Source organism: Paroedura picta, chromosome 13 (assembly GCF_049243985.1).
Source record: "Paroedura picta isolate Pp20150507F chromosome 13, Ppicta_v3.0, whole genome shotgun sequence".
Classification (NCBI taxonomy): Eukaryota; Metazoa; Chordata; class Lepidosauria; order Squamata; family Gekkonidae; genus Paroedura; species Paroedura picta.
This window is the reverse complement of record NC_135381.1, coordinates 9,217,526-9,243,117: the sequence shown is the minus strand read 5'-3', so window position 1 is coordinate 9,243,117 and position 25,592 is coordinate 9,217,526. Positions and strand designations below refer to the sequence as shown.

Genomic DNA, 25,592 nt, shown 5'->3' with positions numbered 1-25,592 from the left:
AGGGTTCCAGTGTAGAAAATAGATTCTGGCACAAAATCCTGGTCCCATCTTGTAGGATTTTTTGGTTTGTCTTGGATTTATAAACCTATGCTTCCAAGGAGACTAAATCTATTTCTTTCTCTTCACATCCTCAGATGCATAGCATTTGGACCCATCTTTAAAAAGTTGGTTTAAAATTAACAGAGAGATTAACTTTGGGGGGAATTATTATACAAGAATTAGGGATCCGCATATAAAGGCCATTTTTTGTGTACTTTTGTATAAAGATTTGTTGATTTTTTAATTTATATACTGTCCCTCTCTGACTTGCCATCTTGGGGCAGTGAACATCATAATAATGTTCCATTAATCGCAGTATAAAATTAATTGGTTTAAAAGTATAAAATTGAATTTTGAAAAGCTGCCAGCACACCACCCCGGGACTTCACAGTGAGAGGCGATATATAAGCCGAATGAATAAATAAATTTGCTGCAGAATGCTGGGTGACAGAGCAACATTTTTTGAGCATGAAATGATGCTGCACTTTGAGTTCAACAGGGGCGTTTATACTGAAGTTAAAATGCAATTAAATGATGGGCATGTTATTAATTTGTTTATACCGTTTAGATTTGAAATTTACCATCAGCGGTGGTCGATTCCTAAGTAAAAGACATTCCACTCTTGAACCAATCAGCAGACTTATTTTATTTGGCGTCAGCCAAAAAAGTTCATTTTGCCCGGCAGATGCTTTAGGGTGTATTGTTGTTTTTGGAATTTTATTTTTAAAAAGTGTTAAACTGATGACGGCAAAAATCCAGCCCATCCCCTCAGAATCATTAACCGCCTATGAGGAACGGCCGGCAAGGGAATGGCAGGCTCGCGCATGCTCAGAGCACCCCTCCTCCCCCTCCCGCCGCCTTTCCTTTTCTCTCTCATCAACACATCACCCTTCTCATGGCTCCTCATCCCGCCCCGTTTCCCAAGCGCCGACGTCACACTGAGGCGGGGACAAAGAGCAAGGAGGGCGCGTGGCGCCACGCCGCCGCCGCGGATTGGCTGCTCCGGGCCGAGCGACGCTCCTTCGTGCCGGCGCGAGCCGAAGCCGTTGATTGAGGGATGCGGAGGCCGGGGAGCGCGTGGGCGGCGGTGGCGGCCGCTGATTGGCCGGCGAGCGGCGCCGGTGGCGGAAGCGGGTTCTGAGGGAGCGCGACAGTCGCCGCGAGGGCTGCGGAGATGCGGGCGTCGAGCCGTTTCCCGCTGCTGCTGCGGCCGCCGCTCTTCCTTCTCCTGTGCGGCTTGGGCCTGGCGAGAGGCGGCGAGGTGGCCGCTGTCACTTGCGGGTCGGTGCTGAAGCTGCTGAATACCCGCCACAATGTGCGGCTTCACTCGCACGAGGTCAAATACGGATCCGGTGAGGAGACGGGCGCCGGGCGGGCGGGCCTGAAGGGAAGGAAAGCCGAATCGCGTTCCCGGATGGAGGGAGGCAGGCCACTGAAGAAGAAGGAGCAGTCTCCCAACTTTTGAACAATTGGCCGTATAATAGCATAGCACACCATGTACATGGTGTGAGGAATGGGAAGGCGATTGTAACCCGCTTTGAGCCTCCTTCGGGTTGGGGAAAGCGGCATATAACAGGGGTAGTCAACCTGTGGTCCTCCAGATGTTCATGGACTACAATTCCCATGAGCCCCTGCCAGCAAATGCTGGCAGGGGCTCATGGGGATTGTAGTCCATGAACATCTGGAGGACCACAGGTTGACTACCCCTGGCATATAAGAACCAACTCTTCTGCTTCAGTAATATCAGGGCTCTCTCAGCCCCACCCACCCCACAGGGTGTCTGTGGTGAGGAGAGGAAAGGGAAGGTGAATGTTAGCCAATTTGAGCCTCCTTCGGGTAGGGGAAAGCGGCATATAAGAACCAACTCTTCTGCTTCTACAGTGAAGCTTGATTCTGCAGGGATGTTACTGCTCACTCTTCACTCTTTCTCTGGGTGCCCTTGAGGTAGTTATTGTCTCTTTAATATATGTTCCATATTGTCGAGCTTTAAGATGCCTTGTATGTTTAAAAGTGCTATATTTGTGATTATTTTGTAAACAGGAAGTGGTCAACAGTCAGTTACTGGCGTTGAAGCCTCCGACGATGCCAATAGCTACTGGCGGATCCGAGGCAAAACTGATGGGGTCTGCCAGCGAGGGGCACCGGTGAAGTGTGGGCAAGCAGTGCGCCTTACTCATGTCAATACAGGGAAAAATTTACACACTCATCATTTCCCATCACCACTCTCCAATAACCAGGTATAACCAGACCTTTGTCCTTCACACTTTGTTATTGTTTATTTCAAATGTCTCTGCTAAGCATGTACAAAAGTAAATAGTTGACTGACTCTTATCAGGAATACTGAACTGTATGATCATAATAATTAATAATAAAACTTTATTTTTATAGCCACCCTTCCCAGTTGGCTTGGGGCAGGGTCACAACATATTAAAACACACAACATCAATATGTAAAATATGTGTGTTTATGGACTAATTAAATGCTGAGTGCTTTTTTTTGTAAGCTGTGATTGCAAAATAACTTTTAAATATAAATTTACAATCTAAACATACAGTAAGTTACTTTAATATAAATTTACAATCTAAACAGAGTAAGTTACATCTTAATTTTTTTTTGCTGACTGCCTTTTGACAATCCCATAGTATGATCCTAAGCAGAGTAGCATCCTTTTCAGCTTATGTCTAACGTTTCATTGTACTTAGAAACTCAGGATGATATTCCTGCTAACAGCAAAATACAGTCATATATTTTAAAAGCATTAGAAATTAATTTTGACGACCTAAAACATTGTCACAAGTTGTGCTGTATTCACAGGGACATACAAATAGTAAAATCCCCTTAAAGGTAAAGGTATCCCCTGTGCAAGCACTGAGTCATGTCTGATCTTTGGGGTGAGGCCCTCTAGCGTTTTCTTGGCAGACTCTATACAGGGTGGTTTGGAAGGATGGAAGGCTGAGTCAACCTTGAGCCGGCTGCTGGGATTGAACTCCCAGCCTCATGGGCAGAGCTTCAGACAGCATGTCTGCAGCCTTACAACTCTGCGCCACAAGAGGCTCTGAATCCCCTTAGCCAGACCATATAAATGGTTAGTTGGAAGATGTAAAATAGACAGTAACTTTGTTCTCATCTACAAGTGTGGGCAATTACTGCACAATTAATCAATTATTAATTAATTATTAGGGGAAAGATTTTCCTTATTAACAATCTTCTTTGATATGGAGACACGGATTATATTAATATTTGGGTTGTTCAAAGTCTTTCACACATTGTCTTGCTAACAATGAAATATTAGTAGCTTTAATGGGCCTTCCTATTAGGTCAACTTTAGCACTCCCATGTTGTGAAGGAGGAGCTCAGAGAAACCATTTTCTGTAAGGCCATCTAGCAGAGGCACTGTTTGAACGGTATGGATCACTATTCCCACTTTTTACCCTTAACATTTGTGGGTTTTTTAAATTATAAAACTACTCACAATTATTTGTTCTGCTTTTTCAATTCCTGCCTATTGCTGTAACCTTTGTTTGCTACTGTTTACATTCTGAAAAAGAGGACAGTTAATTTTGTTGTATATTATCATTCTCTGTATTTCACTTGCAGTATTGTTTTCCTGGCTGAAAGCATGATTGCTTTGTAAATAAAGAAGTACTATTAAAGACTCCCCTTCCCTTCTAACAGGAAGTTAGTGCCTTTGGTGATGAAGGCGAAGGAGATGACTTGGATGTGTGGACAGTGCAGTGCAGTGGAAGTTACTGGGGCCGGAACGATGCAGTGCGCTTCAAGCACATAGGAACAGATGCATTCCTTTCAGTAACAGGTGAACAATATGGTCACCCAATCAGGGGCCAACGGGAAGTTCATGGCATGCATTCTCCTAATCAACACAATTACTGGAAGGCAATGGAGGGCGTCTTCATTAAGCCCAGCTTGGACTCCACAAAACACGATGAGCTCTGAAGGACCTTTATGTAGAATTTGGTCCCCTTTTGTAAATATCATCTTGAATTATCAATTTTTTTTTGTACAGGTGAGGGAAATGTGTTTTTTTATTGTGTTAACTGTACTTCCCATGAACTCAGTCTGATAAGGAATACATCGGTTCTTTGACTTTTCTGTTTTTGTAGGCTATTCTTTTCCTATCTCATTTGTTCCCTCCCTTTTCCCTTAACATAAACAGTAGCCCAGGTGTGAATCGCAGTGTAAAACAATCTAATCTGAAATGCAATAAAATTAAATTTTGTAATTCTCCATCAGGTTGTAAATAAATTCACACGAAAACTTTGTCCTGAAATTTTTTCTTAGCAAAATAGGGAGACTACAACACAGCAGAAAATGTAAAAAGCCATCAGATCTTGGGTTTTCAGGGTGCTGCGCTTAGAAATCTTACCCAAATATCTGCACCTTGCATCCCTTGTACCTGCACCTTGTACTTCATCATTGGCTAGGTTGGTGTTATCTAGATCTCATAGAAGAAAAAAATGTCAAGTATTTCACAGTAAAGGCTTTTAATTTTAGTGCAGAAAGGCTTGGTTTATAAAAATCCACTAAATAACTTTTATAGGAAAAACAATTGCTACTTCATGCAGTTTACTACACTTTCATTTAATAACTGTTTGTTTTCCTTGATAAATTTCATAGAATCCTAGAGTTGGAAGGGGCAATACAGGCCATCTAGTCCAAACCCCTGCTCAATGCAGGTTCAACTTAAAAGAATCCATGGTAAGTATCTGCCCAGCTGCTGCTTAAAGACTATTAGTGAGGGGCAGCCTATTCAACTGCTGAACCTCTTGAGGTCAGGTGATGCTAAAGGGAGGGAGGGAGAGAGGCAAAATCCCTTAGTTCTCTCAGCATGAGTCATGACTGGCAAAATTTGTCTGCTGTTGGGCACATCTCTTAGAGCAGGTGGGGTGAAGAGGAAGTTGCCTCTTAGATGTTGATGGTATGGCATGCTCCAAGCACTGGGCTGTTGAGAATGGTCAATTCCTGCATGGTTAGGGCTGTAATCGTAAGAACACTTTCCTGGGAGTAAGCCCCACTGAATACAATGAGATTGGCAGAATCTTGCTTGCATGTGTAATGTGCTGCCAAATAGCATATGCCAACCCTACAAATGAACTACCTCCAAAGCATCCGATCATTAACAGCCATGCTCAGGTCGTGCAAAATGGACTCGGTCTGTCTCTCATCAAGCCTCCCTACCCTGCGGCCTTCAACTTCTCCTAGCATTATCGTCTTTTCCAGTGTATCTCCCAGCAAATCTTGCATACTGCTAAAGCATCCAGTCTGGCAATTGCTGAAATATCTTAAGTTAGCAATACTGTAGAAATGTGTACACCAATGGCTTTTCTGTACAGGGTCTCACCGTCACTCAGTTCTGAGCACACTGCAATTCTATTCGGGTCTGACGAGGACGGGAAAGATGCAACGATGCGGTTTGCTTGCCGATGCATTGACCCACAGTTGGAGACCTGTGGATCAAAAGAAAAGAAGAGTCAGCCCACACACCCCCCCCGCCGTAAACTGGGGCCTCAGAAGACAAAGAGCTTGCAAACCCAGAAGCTCGTTCCTAGACTGTATCTCCTCCAGAAATATTGCATTTCTATTGGAGGTGCTGAACATACAGACACGCTTCCACAGATCCTCCATTAGCACTGTAAGAGGTGATATTAAAATCGTCTTTGACCCTAATTCCCCCACTCCCACCCCCCTTTGGCCACCTATTGAGAACGAGCCTGAAAATCTAAATTGGGTAGTCAAACTGCATTCACTGGCAGGGGCTCATCGGAATTGTAGTCCATGGACATCTGGAGGGCCGCAGTTTGACTACCCCTGATCTAAATGCTCCCTTGGCCTGGAATGAAGGTGCTGGCTCAGCCCCATTATTGGCGATGTTAGCTCAGTGGAAACAGCTCCTCTCCTTCGGCAATGAAATCAGCAGCTGCAGCCCCAGACAGGGGAGCATGTTCAACAGCTGGACTGCAGACACCTCCCAGCAACAGCGTTTTTCTTGGTGTCTGGTTTACAGGGCTGGCCTGTTTGCTGAGGTTTGGGTCAGTTCCTTGCTGGCAGCTGTAGAGTGAGCCAGCAGGCTCAGTCAGGTAAAAGGTTTCCAGGCAACTGGGTGAGAGGCTGTCAAAACCTGTTCTCCTGTGCAAAGAATACAACTTGCTTCTGTATTTAGAAAATTTCTGTAGTGCCTCTCCAGAAAACCTTGTCAGGGTGGCTTGTGAAGTATGATGCAAAGAAAATACAAAATGCCATAGAATTTGTTAACAGTAAACTGGAGGGGGGGGGAGAACGGGGTGGTTTTTCATTGCTCCAGTTCTGAACAGAAGCATGTTGACAGATGTTATTTATCAAAAACACGTTTAGGCTGCATTTCTGCAAAAAAAAAAAAAGGGGGGGGGCGGGCAATTGTCCTAAAAGCACACTGTCCCAAACTGCAAATCACAGTTTGCAAATATTAAGACAGGGATTAAAATGCAAGATTCGAATCCGGCAGCACCTTGAAGGCTAACAAGATTTCCTGGGGAGATGACCAATACAAAATATTAACGTTAAAATAGGGGGAAACATGGCTATTGCCATACCACTATCAAAACAGCCCAAACATGTGGTTACCCACCAAAGGCACCTAAGGTTGCCAGCCTCCAGGTGTGGCCTGGAGATGGAATGATCTCTAGGGATCAACTCCCCTAGAGCAAATCAGCTTTGGAAGGTGGACAGTGTGGTATACCATAGAGTCTAGGAGAAAGCGAAATTCCAGCATGACATTGCCTCACCGTTGAGTCCCCTTCGCAAACTCCACTTCCCCAAATCTCTATAATTTCCCAACCCACAGTGGGCAACTAGCTTCCTGATAACCAGAAAACACCCTGATTTCTTAGGAACTCTTAACAGGCTGAGTAGCACCAAGAGGAAACAACCCTAATGTCATGGCAGGCGGATGGATGAATGGCAGACAGACAGGTGGAGGGACAGACAAATGACAGGAAGATGGTTTACTTGAGAGGAAGCGTTAAGAATGAGACCTCCTCCCCTTCCAGTCAGAAGCAGTAGAGCCCATGACACCACTCCCTTCTCCCCGCTGTTTAAGCCCAGCCAGGTGCAATCGCGTCAAGCGCGCAAGAGGGCGTCCAAAGCGACGTCTGACCTCGCTCCGGTTGCCTTCCGTACTCAGTCCGGAGTCCGGTCTGGTGCCGTTCCCCCCGCGGCCACTAGTTGACGCTGCTCTATCTCCTTTGCAGGGATGGCGCGGCTAGCCGGTCGGCCTTCCCACGGCGCTCCCCGGTTGCAGGCGCTCCGCTTGGCCCGGCCGCCTGGCAGCGCGGCGGGGAGCGGCTGCTGGAAGCCGTCTGGCCGCCGCGCGCTCTCGTCACCTCGCCCCTGCCAGGAGCCGGAGCCAAGCGCAGCTGTGGCGGGGCGCCCTTCCCTTCAAACAGGCGGCCGAGTCGCGGCTCCCCCAGCCTAGAAGCCAAGCCCGGGGAAAGCGGCGGCCGGAGACGGAGGGAGAGAGTCGCCGCTTCTGCTTGGAGCTGCCCCCAGTCCCAGGCACGCGGCTCTTGCCTCCGAGGAGGCCACGCCGGCTGGCTCGCTTGCTTGCTTGCAAGCCCGGGGCGGATGGAAACGGATCTGGGATTCAAGCGGGGGGGGGGGGGGGGGCGGAGGGGCCTGGAGCAGCAGAACAAAGTTTGAGTCCACCTTGGGCACCTAGCAAGGCCAGCTGGGATCGCTTCGAGGTGTGAGCTGCCGTGTGCACGCACGCTTCCGCGGATGCGGTGTCATGCCTGGAAAAGCTCGGAGTCCAGGCTGCAGTCCGCAGGGAGAGCTTGCCTGGGGAGCAAGGGCTTCGTAACCATTACACCAAATTGGCTCTATAGGCCAGTTTGTAGTTTTCTATAGGAAAGTATGTATAGCCAAGTTGGTCTGAAGCAATAGAACTAAATTTGAGTCCAGCAGCACTGTTAAGATGTAGAAAAGTTGGTTTTTATACCCCACTTTTCACTGCCCGAAGGAGTCTCAAAAGCGGCTTCCAATCACCTTCCTTTCCTCTCCCCACAAACAGGCACCCTGTGAGGGAAGTGGGGCTGAGAGAGCCCTGACAGGACTGCTCTGTAAGAACAGCTCTATCAATGTTGCGATGAGCCCAAGGGCACCTAGCTGGCTGCGTGGGGAGGAGCGGGGAATCAAACCCAGCTCACCGGATTAGAAGCTGCCACTCTTAACCACTACACCACGTTGGTTAAGACTGACAAAGTTTTATTCTGGGTACAAGCTTTCGAAGTGTGTATGCACACAAAAGCTTTTTACCCAGGACAAAACATTCTTGGTCCTAAAGGTGCTACTGGACTAAAAACTTTTATAAAGGTGTGTAATTATGGATGGACGTGAGCATTCAAGAAAGACAGATAATGCAATCTAGCAACTCACATTTACACACAAGTGTGTGTGAGAGAGATACGTATTGTATGTATTAACGGCACACATAAGTAACGCTAGAGGCGGTTTTAACCTCTCCAGCACTCACTATATTGACAAGCCAAACACTGGGCAAACTCTGCAAAGCGTATAACACCCCGCCCACCCCAGCCAATCACAAACACTTGAGATTCTGCCCCTTGAAGCCACAATGCAAGTGGCCCATCTGTCACACAGAGGCCACCAGCTCCTTGAACCTCACAAAGCCCCCCGGTTGCAGACCAGCCCAGCTGCTTTCATGCTCTCTCCATAGCCAGCTTGACTCTCCTGCCTGCCCCGAGGCGTGCCTCGCCTCGCCCTGCCGGCTCGGGTCCGGTTGGCTTGAAAGAAATGCCTCTTGCACACAAACAATAGCCCAGCCTTCTACTCAGGAGGGGCTCATATCCTAGGAAAAATACACTGAGTGGCTATTCATGCTGTGATCCTGCATGCGATCCAAAGGAGCCTCACTAAAATCAATGGTGCTTACTTCCAAGTAAATGTGTGGGTTATTTGAATACGTACATAATGCCCATGGGATGAGCGGCATTTAGTCAATTAATATAAACCAAAGGCAGGTGTCTACCATGCTGTTTATTTGTGGACCTACCCGTTTTGCTTATTCAAGGGTTTTTTTTTTTCATTTTCCTTCGCACGCAGGGGAACTTAGATCAAAATAAAAGATGCAGCATAATTTGAAAATCAGCTGTTTAAAACAAAGCAGCCAACAAAGAGGGATTACGACTTGTAAGACGGAGCTGTTCCACCAGGACTGTGGTCGAAGCCAAGGGGGATATAATAATTTCGGCTGGTCTCCCTGCCTGTCTCCATCATTCGACCCTGTTTGGGAATTGATATGTAGATGTTTGCCCCCTCTGGGCAACCAGCCTTGTACTTTGTAATTCTATATTGTACTTTTTAGGAAAAATGGATTTTAATGTAAATAATTAGGATTTTATGTTTCACTTTTATAAAACCTGGATTGTATGTTTCTATTGCTGTAGCCCGCCCTGAGCCTTTGAGGAAGGGTGGGCTAAAATTTCAAATAAACAATCAATATAGTCTTTTTAAAGAGTCCCTCAGATCTCTTCAGAAATGCTGTTGTGACTGAGCAGTCCTTTCAGAGCTCTCTCAGCCTCACCTCCCTCACAGGGTGTCTGTTGTGGGGAGAAGAAGGGAAGGCGATTGTAAGCTGCTTTGAGACTCCTTCGGGTAGAGAAAAGCAGCATATAAGAACCAACACTGGCCATTTTGGGAGGAGTAGGTGGGTAAACATAACCGTGTATGGGCATATTACCCATTAAACGTTTAACAATTTTCATTAGATCTAAAATATATCTTGATCATTAACTCCCACCCATTAGGGAAACCCTTCCAGGGCCATCAAGAAATCCTCACTGAGAAAGTGTGAGGTAGAGTTTTCAAAACGAGAGATGTTCAAAGGTAGTCCGGTCATTGCCTTTGTGTTGCAACCTTCAGGGGTTTCCCAACCAAATACTGACCAAGGCTAACCCAAACTTAGCTTTCAAGATTTGATGAGATCAGTCTAGCCTGGACTTTCTCCTTCTGAGGGGAGAACATCTTGGATGGGGTTTTCCCACCATTCTCTTTGGGAGGCAGGACAAAAACTTCTTAACTTCCTGGCTCCAATAGGGGGATAGCCCCCGACAACCAGTTCTCTTCCTTTAGGAAATTAAACATATCTTGGCCAAGGTCAAGAGGATACCCTTAAGGGTTTTCTTTATCCTTCACTGGGTCTGTCTCGTGTTGGTCTTTGGCTTCACAGCCTCGCACAAACATCCCTGCGTTTGCTGGCAGGGGCTCATAGGAATTGTAGTCCATGAACATCTGGAGGACCACAGGTTGACTACCCCTGGTCTACAGAGGTATGACCACAGTTTCCATGTGTTACGAAGGGAGAGCAGATGCCTCAACGGCATTCGGAGGGAACCATCGGAAGGCTAACTGGTGCTCTGCATCCTTTGCAGAACAGCCAAACAAATGGAGTCTGCTGGCAGAGTGCCTTCCCACCCGGGCACCTAGCCAACCAGATCAGTGCAAAAAGGAAGGAGTTTCGCGCGGCTCTTGGCTTCTAGGAATGAGACACCGCCGCGGCAAAGCAAACGAGAGGCCGTAATTGCGGATCTGCAATCAAATCTCCCAACATGTACTTAAGCCTTGCCACGTGGCCAAAAGGGACCCCAATTTGAATTGGACTCATGGTGATAGGACAGAGTGATTTAACTCCCCACCTTCCCACCCCTGGTGAAAGTCTTGTGGCCCCCTTCAAATGTGCCAGGGCCCCACAGGAAGAAGAAGAAGAAGAAGAAGAAGAGTTGGTTCTTATATGCTGCTTTTCCTTACCCTTACCCTGCTTTTCCTTACGCCTTCCCATTCCTCTCCCCACAACAGACACCCTGTGGGGTGGGTGAGGCTGAGAGAGCCCTGATATCACTGCTCGGTCAGAACAGCTCTATCAGTGCCGTGGTGAGCCCAAGGTCACCCAGCTGGTTGCATGTGGGGGAGTGCAGAATCGAATCTGGCTTACCAGATCAGAAGTACGCACTCCTAACCACTGCACCAAACTCCTACACTCCTAACCACTACACCAAACTCCTAACCACTACACCAAACTGTATGTCCCCCAAACAGGGGGACATACAGCCCGGTCGGGAATGGCTGCTCTACCCAAGCGGTAAATTACCATCTCGAAATGGAGTGCGGGGTTGTGACTCTGTCAGGGAAAGAGCAGGGGTGACATTTTAAAGGTCCCTATCCCAAGTCCCGATCCACAGCCCTCAGGGTTACTTTTTAAAGTTGCAAGTCTGGGGACCTGGGGAACCATCAGATCATGGAGTGTGCCGCAAAAATTCGAGAGAAGGCAGCCAATGTTTCCTTTGAAAAAAAGCAAACTGCGTTGTAAACTACTGGGTTTTCCCAGAAGGGTGGAGCTTAACTTCTCTACCAGTCTGACTCTCTTTGCTTAACTTCTCTACCAGTCTGACTCTCTTTGTGCATGAATATACATATTGTTTCTATTCAGTGAAAATGCTGCTGATTTTTCCCCCTCAGGATCCCCCTCCTTCTATCACAGGCCCCTTGATAAGGAGCCGGAGGACAGGGCCTCCTTAACAAACCAAAACTGCGGAACTCCGTCCTGAGTGAGAGTTACGTTGTTCCGTCCACAAAGAAGGGGGGAAACCACAGGGCTTTGTGGATTCGCTGACTGCCAGCTGCAGCATGGCAAACAGACAGAGCCCAGGGCTTCTTGCTGGGTTGGGCCTGATTTTCGTTAGTCATGGTGTTTTCCTGGATATGGATCATAGTTCTTAAGGAGGTTATGAGCTACTTCCTGAATGTACAAACCCAAAGGGTTTATAAATAGACACCTGCCGATATCCTGAGACTGGTGGAGAAGACTGTAGCCAGGACCAACCATTACAGAAGATGGCCCGAAAATGGCCTTATCCTGGATGAGTCCATGAAGGTCAGTATTGTCTATGCAGACCGGCAGTAGACATCCAGGATTTCAAGTAAAGGTCTTTCACATCAACCGATCCAAAATGAGAATCCCAAATGAGACCTTTTTGCAGAGAAGTACACGATAGGATTTACCAAAACTCAGGGAAGGAATAGGAAATGTTTGCTGGCTGAGAATTCTGCCAAAATAAATACTCTGCAGGACCAAAACCAGCCATATCAAATAAAAGAAGATTCCCCCACATTGTAAACAGAAAAAAAAATGTTATATACAACTGTGTGTATCTATATGATGAAACACATGAGGTCTGCAAGGTCTGTACTTGTTGTCATTTGTGGTGTACACACTGTGATGTTTCACGTGTCCCCAAAAGATATATTCTTTTATGGTTTTTAAACATTTTCGAGCTCTCATAATAAATTGCTTCTGTTTTTCTATGTTTGGTTTTATCCCTAACCTTTGTGGTTCTCATGCGTTTTAATCTCAGCCTTCCTACAAGGAGCCTAGAATGGTAGGTGATTTCCCATTCATTTTCTGGCTGGATCGGTAGCAGCTCTGCATCCAGGTTGGAATTATATCAGAAAAGCTTTGGAGGTGGAGCTGCACCAGAAATGAGCTAACATCGTGTAGTGTTTAGTGTGCTGGAGATCCGAGTTTGAATCTCCACCGAAGGTAACTGAGTGACCTTGAGTTAGTTCCTCTACCCCACAGGCTTGTTCAAGATGTGTCTGTAGCAGTAGAAAAGCACAAGAGTCCAGTAGCAGCTTAAAGGCTAAGAAAATTTCAAGCAGGGGAGGAGCTGTGTTGAGTCGCTGCTCACTTCTTCAGATAACTGAAGATTTATTTATGGTATGACTCAATTCTAGCTCACCTCCTCATGGTGCACTCTGGATAATGCTAGAGTGAGAACTTCTGGCTGACAATCATAGGTCTCTGAAGAAGTGAGCAGTGACTCAGGAACGGTCATCCCCTGCCACACATTTTATTAATCTTTAAGGTGCTCCTGGACTCAGCATTTTCGATGGCCAGTCTTGTGAGAATCAAGTGGAAGTGGAAAAGCATAATGCAATAGAAACATCATAGATGGAAAAGCGTGTTCAGATAATTTTCTATGGGTCTGAGTGAGCGCAAACATTAATTTGCCAAGTGGTTGATGTTCAATCAAAACAGGAAGCTCACTTAATATTTGATATGCGTATTAACTAATGATATTTGATTTCCATAGCAGGATATCTGACAGCAACAGTTGCTGGTTCATTACAGGTGACTCCTAACAAAATTAACAAATTAGGAGATGTCCACTGCTATTAAAGTGCTCAAGATTTCACATTTCAGTTGTGGATTTGAACGTTGGATACAGAAGTGTGCATGATGAACCTGAACAAAGAAGTGCAAGAGCTTCATTGGAGGGAAGAGAACTGACAAAATATTCGCAAACGTTGGGGATCTTCTACAAATCTTGTGGATCTTCTACACAAAGCAATGACAGGGAAGGGGCAGCCCCACTGCCAAGACAATGGATCCATGGGATTCAGCCCAATAATTGTCCTGCCTTTCCACCCATCCCATGGTTGCCAGCCTCAAAGCGGCTGGAAATCTCCTGGGATCACAGCTGCTCTTCAGGTAACAGAGACCAGTTCACCTGGAAAAAATGGCTGATTTGGAAAGCAAACTCTATGGCAATAGACCATATCTAAGCCTCCTCACACCCTGAACCCCACCTTCCTCAGACTCCCTTCCCAAAATCTCCAGGTATTTCTCAACCTAGAGCTGCCACTCACAATCCGATAGTTAAAGCAATACTTACGCAGGTCCCCCAGCCGTTCTGGAAAGTGGCAGTCAACTGAGGGTACTTAAAATAGCATCAACATTACCAAGGAAGTCCGTGCCAGGGAGCAAACCGCAGGGAGAGCACAATGCGCAACAAATGCACTTCCATCTCTTATGTTGGCAATAATTACAGCTGCGTACCTGTAATTATACAGTCCTTTGAAATTGGCTCCCTCCTTGCCAAGTGGGCTTAGGAAGTGACTCCCATGGTGGTGGCAGCTGCAGCAAGTAAGACGACACGCCAATCTCGTCTCGCAGTCAAAATCCGAAGGGGAAAGAAGTACACCCAAAGTTTGGGTCACAGGGGGCTGAAAAAAGGGTCTTTTGGAAAGAAGCAGAGACCTAAACAGGAACAGTGCTGCTTGGGTGTTGAAGCAGGCTGTGGTACATCCAGTTCTAAAGAAACCTTTGACTTGGGAGATCTCCGAGTGAGGAAGTTTTAGAGTGGATGCTGCAGGCAAATATCCTGAAGCTTAAACCAAAAGACCCAAGTGCTACTTGTGGGCAAAAGGCATGACCAAGGATTTAAGGCATCACCTGTTCTGGATGGGTTGTACCGTATTGCCATCTTTTAATATGTTATGGGGATTTTTAAGGGTTGTACTGTTTTTACTGTTTCACTGTGAACCGCCATGCGTCTCTTTGAGAATGGCGGTATACAAGTCCAAAAATAAAATAAATTTTATATTATTATTATTACTATATCTATCTATATAATATCTATCTTGGATATTATTATAATATTATAATAATATCTATTTTGGAATAACACCCAGCACAATTTCTAGTCTGAAAGAAGAAGACAAGGTTGGTTTTCTCAGAGGTGGCCAAGAAGGCTCTTTGTTACGCAGCTATCTTCAAGGAGATATTGATTCCAAGCATTTTCCAAAGCACTTCCTGCAAGTTATTTATTAATTATTTATTTATTTAGATTTATATACCACCCTCCCCGAAGGCTCAGTGATCTTGATAATAGTAGAGCCAACAATACACGAGGATTGGCTAAGGATATACAACATTCCGCCCCCAGCCCCGTGATCCTTGACAAATTAACACCCTCCTTCCCCACTCCTCCACAGACCTGTTCTTCACATATGCTTTGGCAACACAGACGCAATTTTTTAAGGCCACACACTCGGAACCAGATTGCTGGGGCTGTCAAACTCTGATGGCTGCAGGACAGCAAAGACATCACAGGCAGTTGTGCCGATGAATGGGCGATGGTGGAAACAATACCGTCATGCTCTGAGTCATATGAGTTTTCAAAAACACAAAGCAATGAGCAAGCTTTCAAGTTTCGCAGGTCACTTTCTCACTTTTGATATTTAACCACGAGGCCATACGTGGTCAGGGGCCGGTGTACCTGAGGGACCGCTTGTCCGAATATACCTCCCAAAAGACCTTAAGATCGTCAAATAAAAATAAATTAGCAATCCCTGGCCCAAAAGAAGTACGTCTGGCCTCAACCTGGCCCCGACAGGGAAAGCTTTATATGGCATTTTCACCTTTGAAGGCATTAGGTTGAAGAACAGAAGTCTTCTGGTTTGCTCCTGGATAGGGCACTAATTTTTTCGTTCTCACACTATCAGTATGAAGGCAATTGGAAGGTCATTTTTCTGCCTTGACTTTCAGTCCTTTGGAAGACCGTAGGTTAAAGAAGGTTCCTGGGCTTGGGCGCTAATTTCCCCCTCCCTCAAAGAACTGACCAAACCTAACATTTTTTTCCCCTCTCCCATGTTCTGCATGCCAATTCAGTTCACTTTTTTTTGCTTTTGAAAAGTTCCATGTTTTGAAACTGGCTGCACTTAAAGTCAGAACAGAAAACAAAGAACTGGTTGGAAAAGCATTGTTCTAAAGCAGGGGTAGTCAACCTGTGGTCCTCCAGATGTCCATGGACTACGATTCCCATGAGAATTGTAGGCCATGAACATCTGGAGGACCATAGGTTGACTACCCCTGTTCTAAAGGAACTAGGACTGCATTATAACAATGATTATGGGAGATGCTTTAACAGAGAATGGGACTGTCAACTACACTACTAATATGTATCATCTATTGCTGTATTTTTGTTGTTGTTGTTGGAGTGACCGACTCGGCATACCTGGACATGGGGCCTGTGTATATGTGCCATCTCGCTGAATGGGATACCTGTCTTTTCCTTAGCCTGGGAGCTGCTCTATGATCTCTCCTCTCCCTTTGTCCTCTCACTCTCTTCACATGGCCTCCTTAATGTTTCTATAGGTGTCTCCTGTAGGTACAAAGCCCTCAAACTCCCACAAACAGGAAGCTGGATGAGCTGGCCATTTGTGCCGGGGAAAGTACTCTTTAAATTTCCTTTCTCTTCTTTTGACTGCAACCTGAATGCAAACCGGATCTACTTGAATAATTGGAAGTTTATCTCTTTTACTTGGGAGTTTTATCCACTGCACTCAGTATCATACTTCTATGATTGGGCAAACTCTGCTCTATTAACCACATAGCCCAATATTTTTACTCACAGCATTATATTTGGACTTGTGTAATACCATTTCTTATGTGGGTTAACGTGTCATGTTCAATGAGCTCAAAACTTGCTCATGACTTTGCACTGCTGCTGTTGATCCTAATGAAGTTATTACTCCGCTGTTGCTTGGGAGGATTTTCCTACTGGGCAAATAGGTCATTTGTTTGTAGACTACTTGCCTGGGGCATTCCTTTTGGCCCCAGGGCAAAAGATTGTAATTTACTGGGACGGCAAATATCATTAATAACTCGTGGTCAACTGCTGACCCCAGTAGGGATGGTGAACTTCTCCAAAAGTGGTGCAATCAGTCCAAAAAAGCAGAGATGGGATTGGAAAGATATGCAGAAATAAAAGGTTTTTTTTTTTTAATGGGAAATCTAGTTGTTAAAAATATTGGTCCTGATCCATGGAACCATCAGAGCAGCAGAAGGCTGCCCACCCACTGAAGCACACGGTGTTGGTTGACAAAGGCCAACTGGGCATGGAGAGCAGAAGCGGCTGTCAGACCTGATCCGATCTTTGGAGAGGCTGGGATGAGGAAGGCATGACTCAACCCCTTCCTCCCATCCATCCACTTCTCACTAGCAGATTGGTGTGCTGGGAAGAGCACAGAGCCCAAATGACTCCTCTTCATGATGACTCAAGGGAACCTCCACATCCAGAGGCTGTAAAGCTCTGAGTGCCAGCACTGGGAATCGATGTCAGGGTGAGGCATAGCCCCCACACCTGTTCGGTTGGCACTCTGGGGCAGTGGTGCTAAAGAGGGTGCTGGCCTAGAGGAGCCATTTCTCCTCTCACTTTTGTGTCTGATCCAGCAGGGCTCTTCTAGGGTTGCTTGTTCTGGCTTGGGATTCCCAACCAAGAGAGCAGGGATTCCAAACCAGGGGTCCGTGGACCCCTAGGAGTCCATGAGAGTTCTGAAGGGGATCCGTGAGAACTCTGAAGTGGCGTGGTACGGGGAGGCTGGACTCTCAGCTCCTACTTTTCTTTCCAGCCTACATGAGGCAGAACCACCATAGCAGTAGTAGAGGGAGGGAGAAAAACGAGGGTACGGGGAATGATGTCACCTCCAGGGACATGGGTGTGTGTTTGTGTGTGGCCATTTGACATCACTTCTGGGGCTCCTCAGAGTCTGAGAAACTATTTCAGTGGCTCCTCCATGGCCAAAAGGTTGAGAAAGACTGCCCTGGAGAATCGGTGGAGGACAGAGTTCAGAGAGGGAAGGAAGCACAGTGGGGTAAAATGCTATAGAGCAGGGGTAGTCAACCTGTGGTCCTCCAGATGTCCATGGACTACAATTCCCATGAGCCCCTGCCAGCGTTTGCTGGCAGGGGCTCATGGGAATTGTAGTCCAGGAACATCTGGAGGACCACAGGTTGACTACCTTTGCAATAGAGGTCCCACTTCCACCAGAGGAACGAATCCCTGCAGTCTGGGTATTACCTGTGCTTCTGGAATACGGTTGCCAAGTCCAGGTTGGCAAATTTCCAAAGATTTGGAAGGTTACATCTGGGACTGGAAGGGTTTGGGGACGGGAAGTTATACTAGCAGGGAGTCTACCCTCCAAAGCAGTCATTTCATCCATTGTTGAAGAACAGCCGTTCTCAACCGGTTTACCATCAAGAAGCCCCTGGGGAACATTCTTCAGGTTTCGAGAAACCCCAGAAGTGGTGCGATCGTGCAGAATATACTTGGGAAGAATACTGTGGACACACCCACCCGTGGCTCCTCCCCTTCCCACCCCCTCCAGGTCCATCATTGGCCATTTTTTGAGGGGTGGGTGGGTCGACATGATCACATATGGTCATATCACCCAATAACTGTTTAACAAATTGACCATATTTACATATAATTAAGTCCCACCAATTCAGGAAACCCTCCCAGGGCCATCAAGAAACCCCAGGCTTTCACAAAACTCCAGTGGAAACAGCTGGCAGTTGATATTAATTCTATTGTGGATGAATGTTGCAAGTATCCTGGGGCACTGATGAGGCTCTAAATATTTCAATTTTAAAAACTTGGGGGACTTTTTTCTTCTTCCAGGTATGATTCTTCCAAAAGATGGGGAAGCCTGATTTGAAGGGCTCCAAGCTGGCCAGGCTGGAAGTGGCGGTCAACAAATACAATTATAAATAAAATTCCTTCTTCCTAAAACAGGAAGACATGGAGAACACGGACTCAGATCCTTGCTCTGCCTTGAAGCTCAGCAGGTGGCCCAGCAGCAGTCACTTTCTTTCTTCGCCTGTCCTGCCTATCAGGGTTGTTGTGAAGATAAAATAAAGGAGGACCCAGGTGCGCAACTCTGAGCTCCCAGAATGAAGAGCAGGATGAAAAAGGATCGGGTAGAAATTTATTAAACCGGCTTGCAATCAACGGTCCTTTACAAGAGCTCATTGTTCTCCACAGACAAGTGTGGTAAGCTGCTGTATTGGGCCATTACAGCAACACACCCACCCACCCCTGGAAAAAGGTATACTTTCTTACGAAAATTCTCACACAGCAGTGAGCAAATTTCCAGGTAACCACTAAACCTCAAGGGAAGGATGTGGTTCACTGAACATTTAATCAGAGAGAAGAAACTTCTCAGGAAGGCCCCAGCTTTCCAGAGCTTGGAGGCGAAGTGGGGCGGGCCGTGATCGCTACTCAGGTGGGAGCCCATGAAGGATTGTAATTCATAGGAGGACAACGGCACACCTCTTCTGCTCATCTTTTGCCATTAAAATCCTATGGGAAGTCACCTTCAATCAATGGTGACTTGAAGGCCGTTAATTATTATAATAATTATTATTTAAAAGGATGTACGTGTTTAGGAGCAGGATCACTAGAAAGTACGTCATCTTTGAAAAGGAGATTTAGAGCTGAAATTGTCATTCACTGATCCCCTTCTTAGACTTAGGCATTTCTCCATGCAGGTGGCCACAGCTAGTTTTCAATCATGGATGTACCTGGAACGCGGCAGAGCAACCTGGATAGTCCTGAAGCGATACCTGCAGACATGAACAATGGGAAAGGTCGCATCCTGACCAATCTCTCTCCTTCCAGAATGTAATGCATTCGCAGAATCTTGAAACAAGCCAATTTCGCTTCCCCCTTTGTTTTACAGCCAGTTTTTTAACAGCCCTAAACATGGGAAGGGGAATTAATGTGATTAAGCCTCATCAGGACATATTGGGGGAATTAACATTTTGCTAGGTACCCCCATTGATGTAGAAATCCCTGCTTTGGGCAGAAAACCAGAGTTGGAAGGGACCTCCAGGGTCATCTTGTCCAACTAGAATCATAGAGTTGGAAGGGTCACCTGAGCACTCTGACAGTCCAACCCTCTGCAGAATGCAGGAAATTCACAACTACCTGCCACCCACAGTGACTCCAGTTCTATGCTCAGATGATGCCACCCCAAAATACCATGGATGGTTCCATGTTGCTGCCTCTCTATATGAGAATTGCTATTAGAGAATTGTTGGACACTGTCCCTCCACAAACCTGCATTTCCCCTTTGAAGACCTTACCTGATTGATGTCAGCAGATCAATTTGTCCATTTCTTTCCCTCTTTCAGCGGATTCTCAACAGCTTTCAACACTCTGTGCCTCCTGGCGCATGCTCAGTTCTTTTTGGCCATTTCTTTAGTTCATTTTTCTTCCGGTGAATTTATAAACTTATATTTTTGGCAGACCTAGGAAGTCTTCCAAGTTTGTAGAAGCTCCGGGCTTGTCCATGGCCACTGTGGTCTCACTTCTTTTGTGGCTTGCCCGAGACACTATTAAATACCATTATAAAACTATGAAACCTTCCCAGCTCTGCTTGGGTACTACAGGGAATCAGAACGAACCTGAGCTGTCTGCAACTTAAAATCACTCTGTATCCTATTTACCAGCTCAACAAGTGCAATACAAGCTGTCCCTGGACTGTTTGAGAACTTGCCCTTCAACTAAAATGCATCATGTTCCCCAACACTTTTCACTGGATCATTCTTTTTTTACTTTTCAAATTCAAGCATTTACTCACAGAATGAAATGAATACCTCTAATCAGTTTGGAAAGTCAAATCCTCTTTGGGTAATTGGATAGGGCACTCGAACGTTTGTAGAGGAACGAACAAGGTCTCAAATTAAAGGACTGAACACGACGATCCAGCCAAAAATACAAAAGCCCTCGGAGTTTGTCAAATCCCCATCCCACCCGAGGCACATCAATGCAACGAAATAGCAAAGAATAAGTCAATATTGATACAACTCAGGCTATATTTTCTCATGCATTATTAAGGTCTCTCCGGCAATTTCATTGTCCTAGCATAATGCGAACGTCGCGACAGCTAAAAACTCATCTGCAAGATTTTCATACTGGGCTTAGGTTTAGCAGGAGGAAAAGCTTCCATGTCCTATCAATTATTCCTTTCACAAACATGACCCCAACTACAGGAAGCTGTGTGCTGTGGTGTAAGTGGGGGGGGGAAGAGATGGGGGTACACTAGGAAATTTCCAAGCCCTTAATTTTAAACCTTGTACATTTAATTTTGTACATTAAGCATACAACTATCAAGGATGTTCTATCCCGGTGGATAATTTGTATGCGACCAACAACAATGTGTAAATATCTTATGCTGCAGCTAGTGGGTGCTCTTAACCAGTCCCAGATCAACCCAAGTGCTACCCTCAGCCTCTTTCTTTGTGTCCCAAACTCCTTTCATACAACATTATAAACACACCCTGCGTACCCCTGAATTTGTGCTGAATGTTAAAGGGGACAGGCTTAGATCACATGCAGCTAGCTGGGTGACCTTGGGCGAGTCTCAGTTCTCTCGGTGCTCTCTCAGCACTACCTGCCTCACAGTGTGTCTGTTGAGGGGAGAGGAAGGGAAAGGTGTTTGTAAGCCACTTTTGAGACTCCTTCGGGTAGTGAAAAGCGGGGTATAAAAACTTTCTATTGATATTCCAGTGTAAAACTTGTTGAAGACGTCCATCAGTGGACTATAAGGAACTCTCCTACAGAGATATTAAATTAACTGAAAATTATTGCTTTCTAAGACACCTTAGACATCTTTTTCTTCAGTTGGCTACTTTTGTTCTTTTTGTAACACAGACTTCTAATATTTGGTCCAGGATAAAAATACCATCATCTCCTTTCTGTAGAAATTGAAGAAAGCAGTTTCTATGTGAACCAGTATATTATAGTGTTTAAATTGTTTTGCCCTAACCTGAATCTCATCAAATCAGAGAATCATAGAATCATAGAGTCGGAAGGGACCTCATGGGTCCAACCCCCTGTGCTATGCAGGACACTCACAAGGGTTGCAACCCAAAGGCAGGCAGTGGCAAACCACCTCTGAAAGGCTCGTCTTGAAAATACTAGTCTGCTGCAACTTGACAGCAAAATCTTTTAAAAATACTGCTTCACAAAAAAATTAACATTTTTGGAAGTTTTCCTTTGCTTAACGGTCCAGCCTTACAACTGTAAATTGTGATGGCCGGCTTATCTGCTTTGAGTGTATCCAGATAAAAAGCTATGATGCCAAAATTTCTTATCTTTTGTCTTTTGACCACTTGTTCTGTTATTAATCATACTGAAGTCCGTTTGTGTGTTATTCTTTTATATCTTCTTTCTAAACAAAATGTGTAAAACAGGGGTAGTCAAACTGCGGCCCTCCAGATGTCCATGGACTCCAGATGTCCATGGACTACAATTCCCAGGAGCCCCTGCCAGCATTCGCTGGCAGGGGCTCCTGGGAATTGTAGTCCATGGACATCTGGAGGGCCGCAGTTTGACTACCCCTGGTGTAAAAGCATGAACACAGTCCTGTTTTAAAGTCTTGTTTTTAAGCCACTCTTTTATTGTTAACAGTATTGGCACCATTACTTTACAGCCGGCTAGAAGAACTAGTGCAGAGGAGTATTCCCATCTTCTGGACCTGGGAGGTTTTGTTTAGCTAGTATGGCTGGTAGATATTCAGTTTTTCCACATCCTCTCTTAAAGCCACATACCTTGTGGTAGCCCCTCTTACCTTGAAACATGCTGGTGGGCTGACTCACTCTGTGGCCTTACCTGCTGCATTATTTGGGGACGAGAGGCAATAACAAGATTCTTACATCCTACCAGGGAAACAAGAGCAAGGGGGATGGGGGGGGGATCTGGTGTTGAAAGCAAGGTAGGGACAGCACATGCCGATGTTTCCACAGGTTCTAGAAAGAAATATTCCCCACATCCATTTCTGAAATTCCAGCCATCCACTTCTCATGAGACACTGGAAGTGGGGAGCGTAGTATATTATCTCAGTACTGCGCGGGTAAGAAAATACCTTTCCCAGAGAAACCTGTGCATTTCTGCTTGTTCTTGCACATTTTTAAATTCAAAACTTATTTTAGGGGAAAGGGGTGGGCCTCTAGCTACGTTATTGACTTTTTGGGCATAGTATGCAGAACATTTTCCAAATAGCCCGCTGCGTGGACTGACAAAAGCTAATTAACCTCTTCATTTTCATCCCTAACGGCTTCTCCCAGGAGTTTGAATTGGTGCATGTTTTTCTCCCTCTTTCCATTTTATCCTCACAATAATCCTGCAGGACAAGGTTGAATACTCCTAGATTGTCCAGGCTGCAGTCCTGTGTGCACTTAGGTGGGAGTAAGCGCCACTGAGCATTATGGGACTTATTTCTCAACAGACATGCACAGAATTGTGCTGCCAGTGGACATCATGACGAAATGGGGATTTGCATTTAGGATTCTTTGGTCTTGTTCAACGCTATCCAGGAACCCCCCCCCCAAAAAAGGGAAATGTCTATAGGCCTAATTGGGATGCCCCACATTTCTAAAATATAATGTAGTTTCTAGTCCCTGTGAATTGAACTGAACCAGCCGTATCCGGAGCTTTTGGGCCAAGCAGAGTGCAAAAAGCAAGCAGCTTGAAAATCTGTTTCACCAGCTTACTTGGGCTTCTCTTCCCGGAGAAAGAACTCATGAATTCATTGCATCAAATGAGCTCCCAGAGGAGATCAGGGCCCTAATGAAATTAGAACAGTTCTGCAGGGCCTGCAAAAGGGAGCTCTTCTGCCAGGCATTTGGTTGAGGTCAACCGAAATCAACATCTCCTACAGGGCCCCCAAGCCTCCCTCCCAAGAATTTCAAATGCCCTGAACCACCCAACTATGGGTCTGTCACTATGTTAGTTATGAACTTACCATTCTGTTTAATACTGTTTTATTGTTATTATGGTTACCAACTTTCTCTGTATTGTTCCTGTTCCCCTATGTTTCATGTGAACCACCCTGAACCACAGGGGAGGGCAGTATATAATACAATAAAATAAAGTAGTGGATAACTCCCCATGCCCTGGTGCTGCCCCCCCCCCAAAAAAACCCCCAGCATCATGGATTCTCTTGGGCATCTGGGGGGAAAAAACAAGATTGATTGCAAAGGGCTTCTTACCTATTTAAGAATATCAATTTTGCATGATGTGGCCCAAGCCAAGCCTCTCTTTCTATCACCCTATGAGCTGGGGGGGGAGGGGAGGGCGGGGTGGGGGGGAGGGTGAAGGGTCCTTTTAATTGTGGGTTTTAATCCTTCTCCCTCCAGTGTGTGAGAGGGTCTCAGCTCTCCACCAAAGTGGAAGTAATAGCTCCTTTTTCTCTCCCTCCTCCCTTCCGCCCTTTCCTGTTTCATTCAGCGATTGACAAATGGCTGAAGAGAAGCAACCCACCCGCCCCCAAACCCCTCTTCACCTCCCCTTCCCCCTGATTGACTCAAGACCTCCTGGGACACGGAGAGGGAAAGGGCCTGGGGGTCACAACCTCCCAATTCTTCAAAGGGCCTGCCGCTCAGAGCAGCTGTTGCAGATCCCACTGCCCTGGTCCGCAGAAGGTTAAAAAAGGGGGGGGGGAATACAAACAGTGGGGCCCAGGCCAACCCCCCCCCCACACACACACACACACACACCCGTGATTCCAGCCAGAGCTGACACTTGGGAGATGCCAGGTCTCCAGCAAAAGAAAATACCAACTTAAAAAAAAAATGCAAAGAAAGGAGCGTCCCGAGGCCCACCCAGACATTCACGCAGCAGCCATTTTGTCGATGGCTTGCCTGGAATGCTACGGGGCAGGACATGGAAGGGGAACACACACCATGTTGTCTGTACAGCTGAGGTGGCCGGATTTGGTCTCCTGTGCCAGAGGCCCTTTTGCTGGTGATGGATCAGAAATAGATTTAAGCCTCGTTGGAGAACACATCCAGAGGAGATGCCGCTGGCTTGCAGTGAAACTGGGAAGGGGTCAGATTTATCACCAACATTAATGTCCTAGACTAGAGTACTTAATGCAGTTTAACCGCCTTGTGCTACTCACAGGCCGGTCTTGCCAAGCTTCACGGAGAAGTCTAATCCAGGCTCAGGATGGCCAACGACCTAACAAAGAGCAGAACTGTGACTCTCTGCACAAGAATTGACGGAAGGTCTTGATTTCTCATTGCACAATCCTCAAAGCATTTTCTTGGGAGGAAACCTACAGAATTTACCTTAGTGGAAACCTGAGAAGGCCTGCTAAATTGTTTTGTTTTGTTTTTGAAAGAACAGAGCCAGCAAGGGCAGGAGACAAAAAGGACCATGTGGGAAGGTCCACCAACTCAGTGAGAAATGACCCTCTTTGAAAATAACCACTGAATAACATCCTTTTTGTGGCAGCCAAATAAATCTAGAACGGGGTACTTCCCCTAGCTTGGGCGAAAGGAATGGGGCTTTGAGCAGAGTCCCCAATTCATCATTCCAAACAGCTTTCCTTTATTCTCCCACAGGCCTCCTCCCTCTCATTCATACACATTGCACTACATGGCCACAGTACACTTCCACGCTATTAATAATTACTAAATCCAACACCGGAAAGGGAGGGGGGGAAGCACAGACCCTCCGTTCCCCCACCTACCATATTAATAATTACTAAGGCAGACCCACCCAGTGGATTTTACACCAAAGGACTCCCCCAACCCCCTTTCAAACCCTTAAGATACAATCCAATCAGTTAAATGCCTTTAGAACCTGCCAATTTCAACAGCAGCCGAGCAAATACAAGAATACTCCGGTTATTTTGCAGTGTAATCGCTCACGGTTTGTAAAAACTGAGGTGCAAGGAAAGAGGTGGTGAATCACCAAGGGTTAGAGGAGGGTTGCTATCCAAAACTTAATTGAATTAAAAAAAATCATTATCCAAGTCATTATCCTTCTCCCAAAAAAACCTTTCAGGTTATAAACTCCTTAGAAGCAGGGACTTGCTGCACATATGTAACCTTGTCATAAGATGCCACCTAA

The 25,592-nt window shown here is 46.0% G+C and overlaps 1 protein-coding gene and 1 long non-coding RNA gene across 2 annotated transcripts in view; one reads left to right on the top strand and one right to left on the bottom strand.

The window, feature by feature from the left end:
* The first annotated feature begins 1,049 nt into the window (after nt 1-1,049).
* On the top strand, nt 1,050-4,317 carry SDF2L1 (stromal cell derived factor 2 like 1). The gene is made up of 3 exons (XM_077307935.1): nt 1,050-1,391; nt 2,080-2,276; nt 3,715-4,317. The coding sequence occupies exons 1-3, from the start codon at nt 1,214-1,216 to the stop codon at nt 3,991-3,993; spliced, it is 654 nt and encodes a 217-aa protein (XP_077164050.1). The 5' UTR covers nt 1,050-1,213; the 3' UTR covers nt 3,994-4,317.
* Nucleotides 4,318-4,423: 106 nt separating this feature from the next.
* The window catches only part of LOC143822600 (uncharacterized), a 46,912-nt gene continuing 25,743 nt past the window's right edge, over nt 4,424-25,592 (bottom strand). Inside the window, exons 2-3 of the long non-coding RNA XR_013226211.1 lie at nt 5,399-5,504; nt 4,424-4,492 (exon numbers count right to left, since the gene is read on the bottom strand). This is a non-coding gene — a long non-coding RNA (uncharacterized LOC143822600). The remainder of the gene's footprint in view (nt 4,493-5,398; nt 5,505-25,592) is intronic.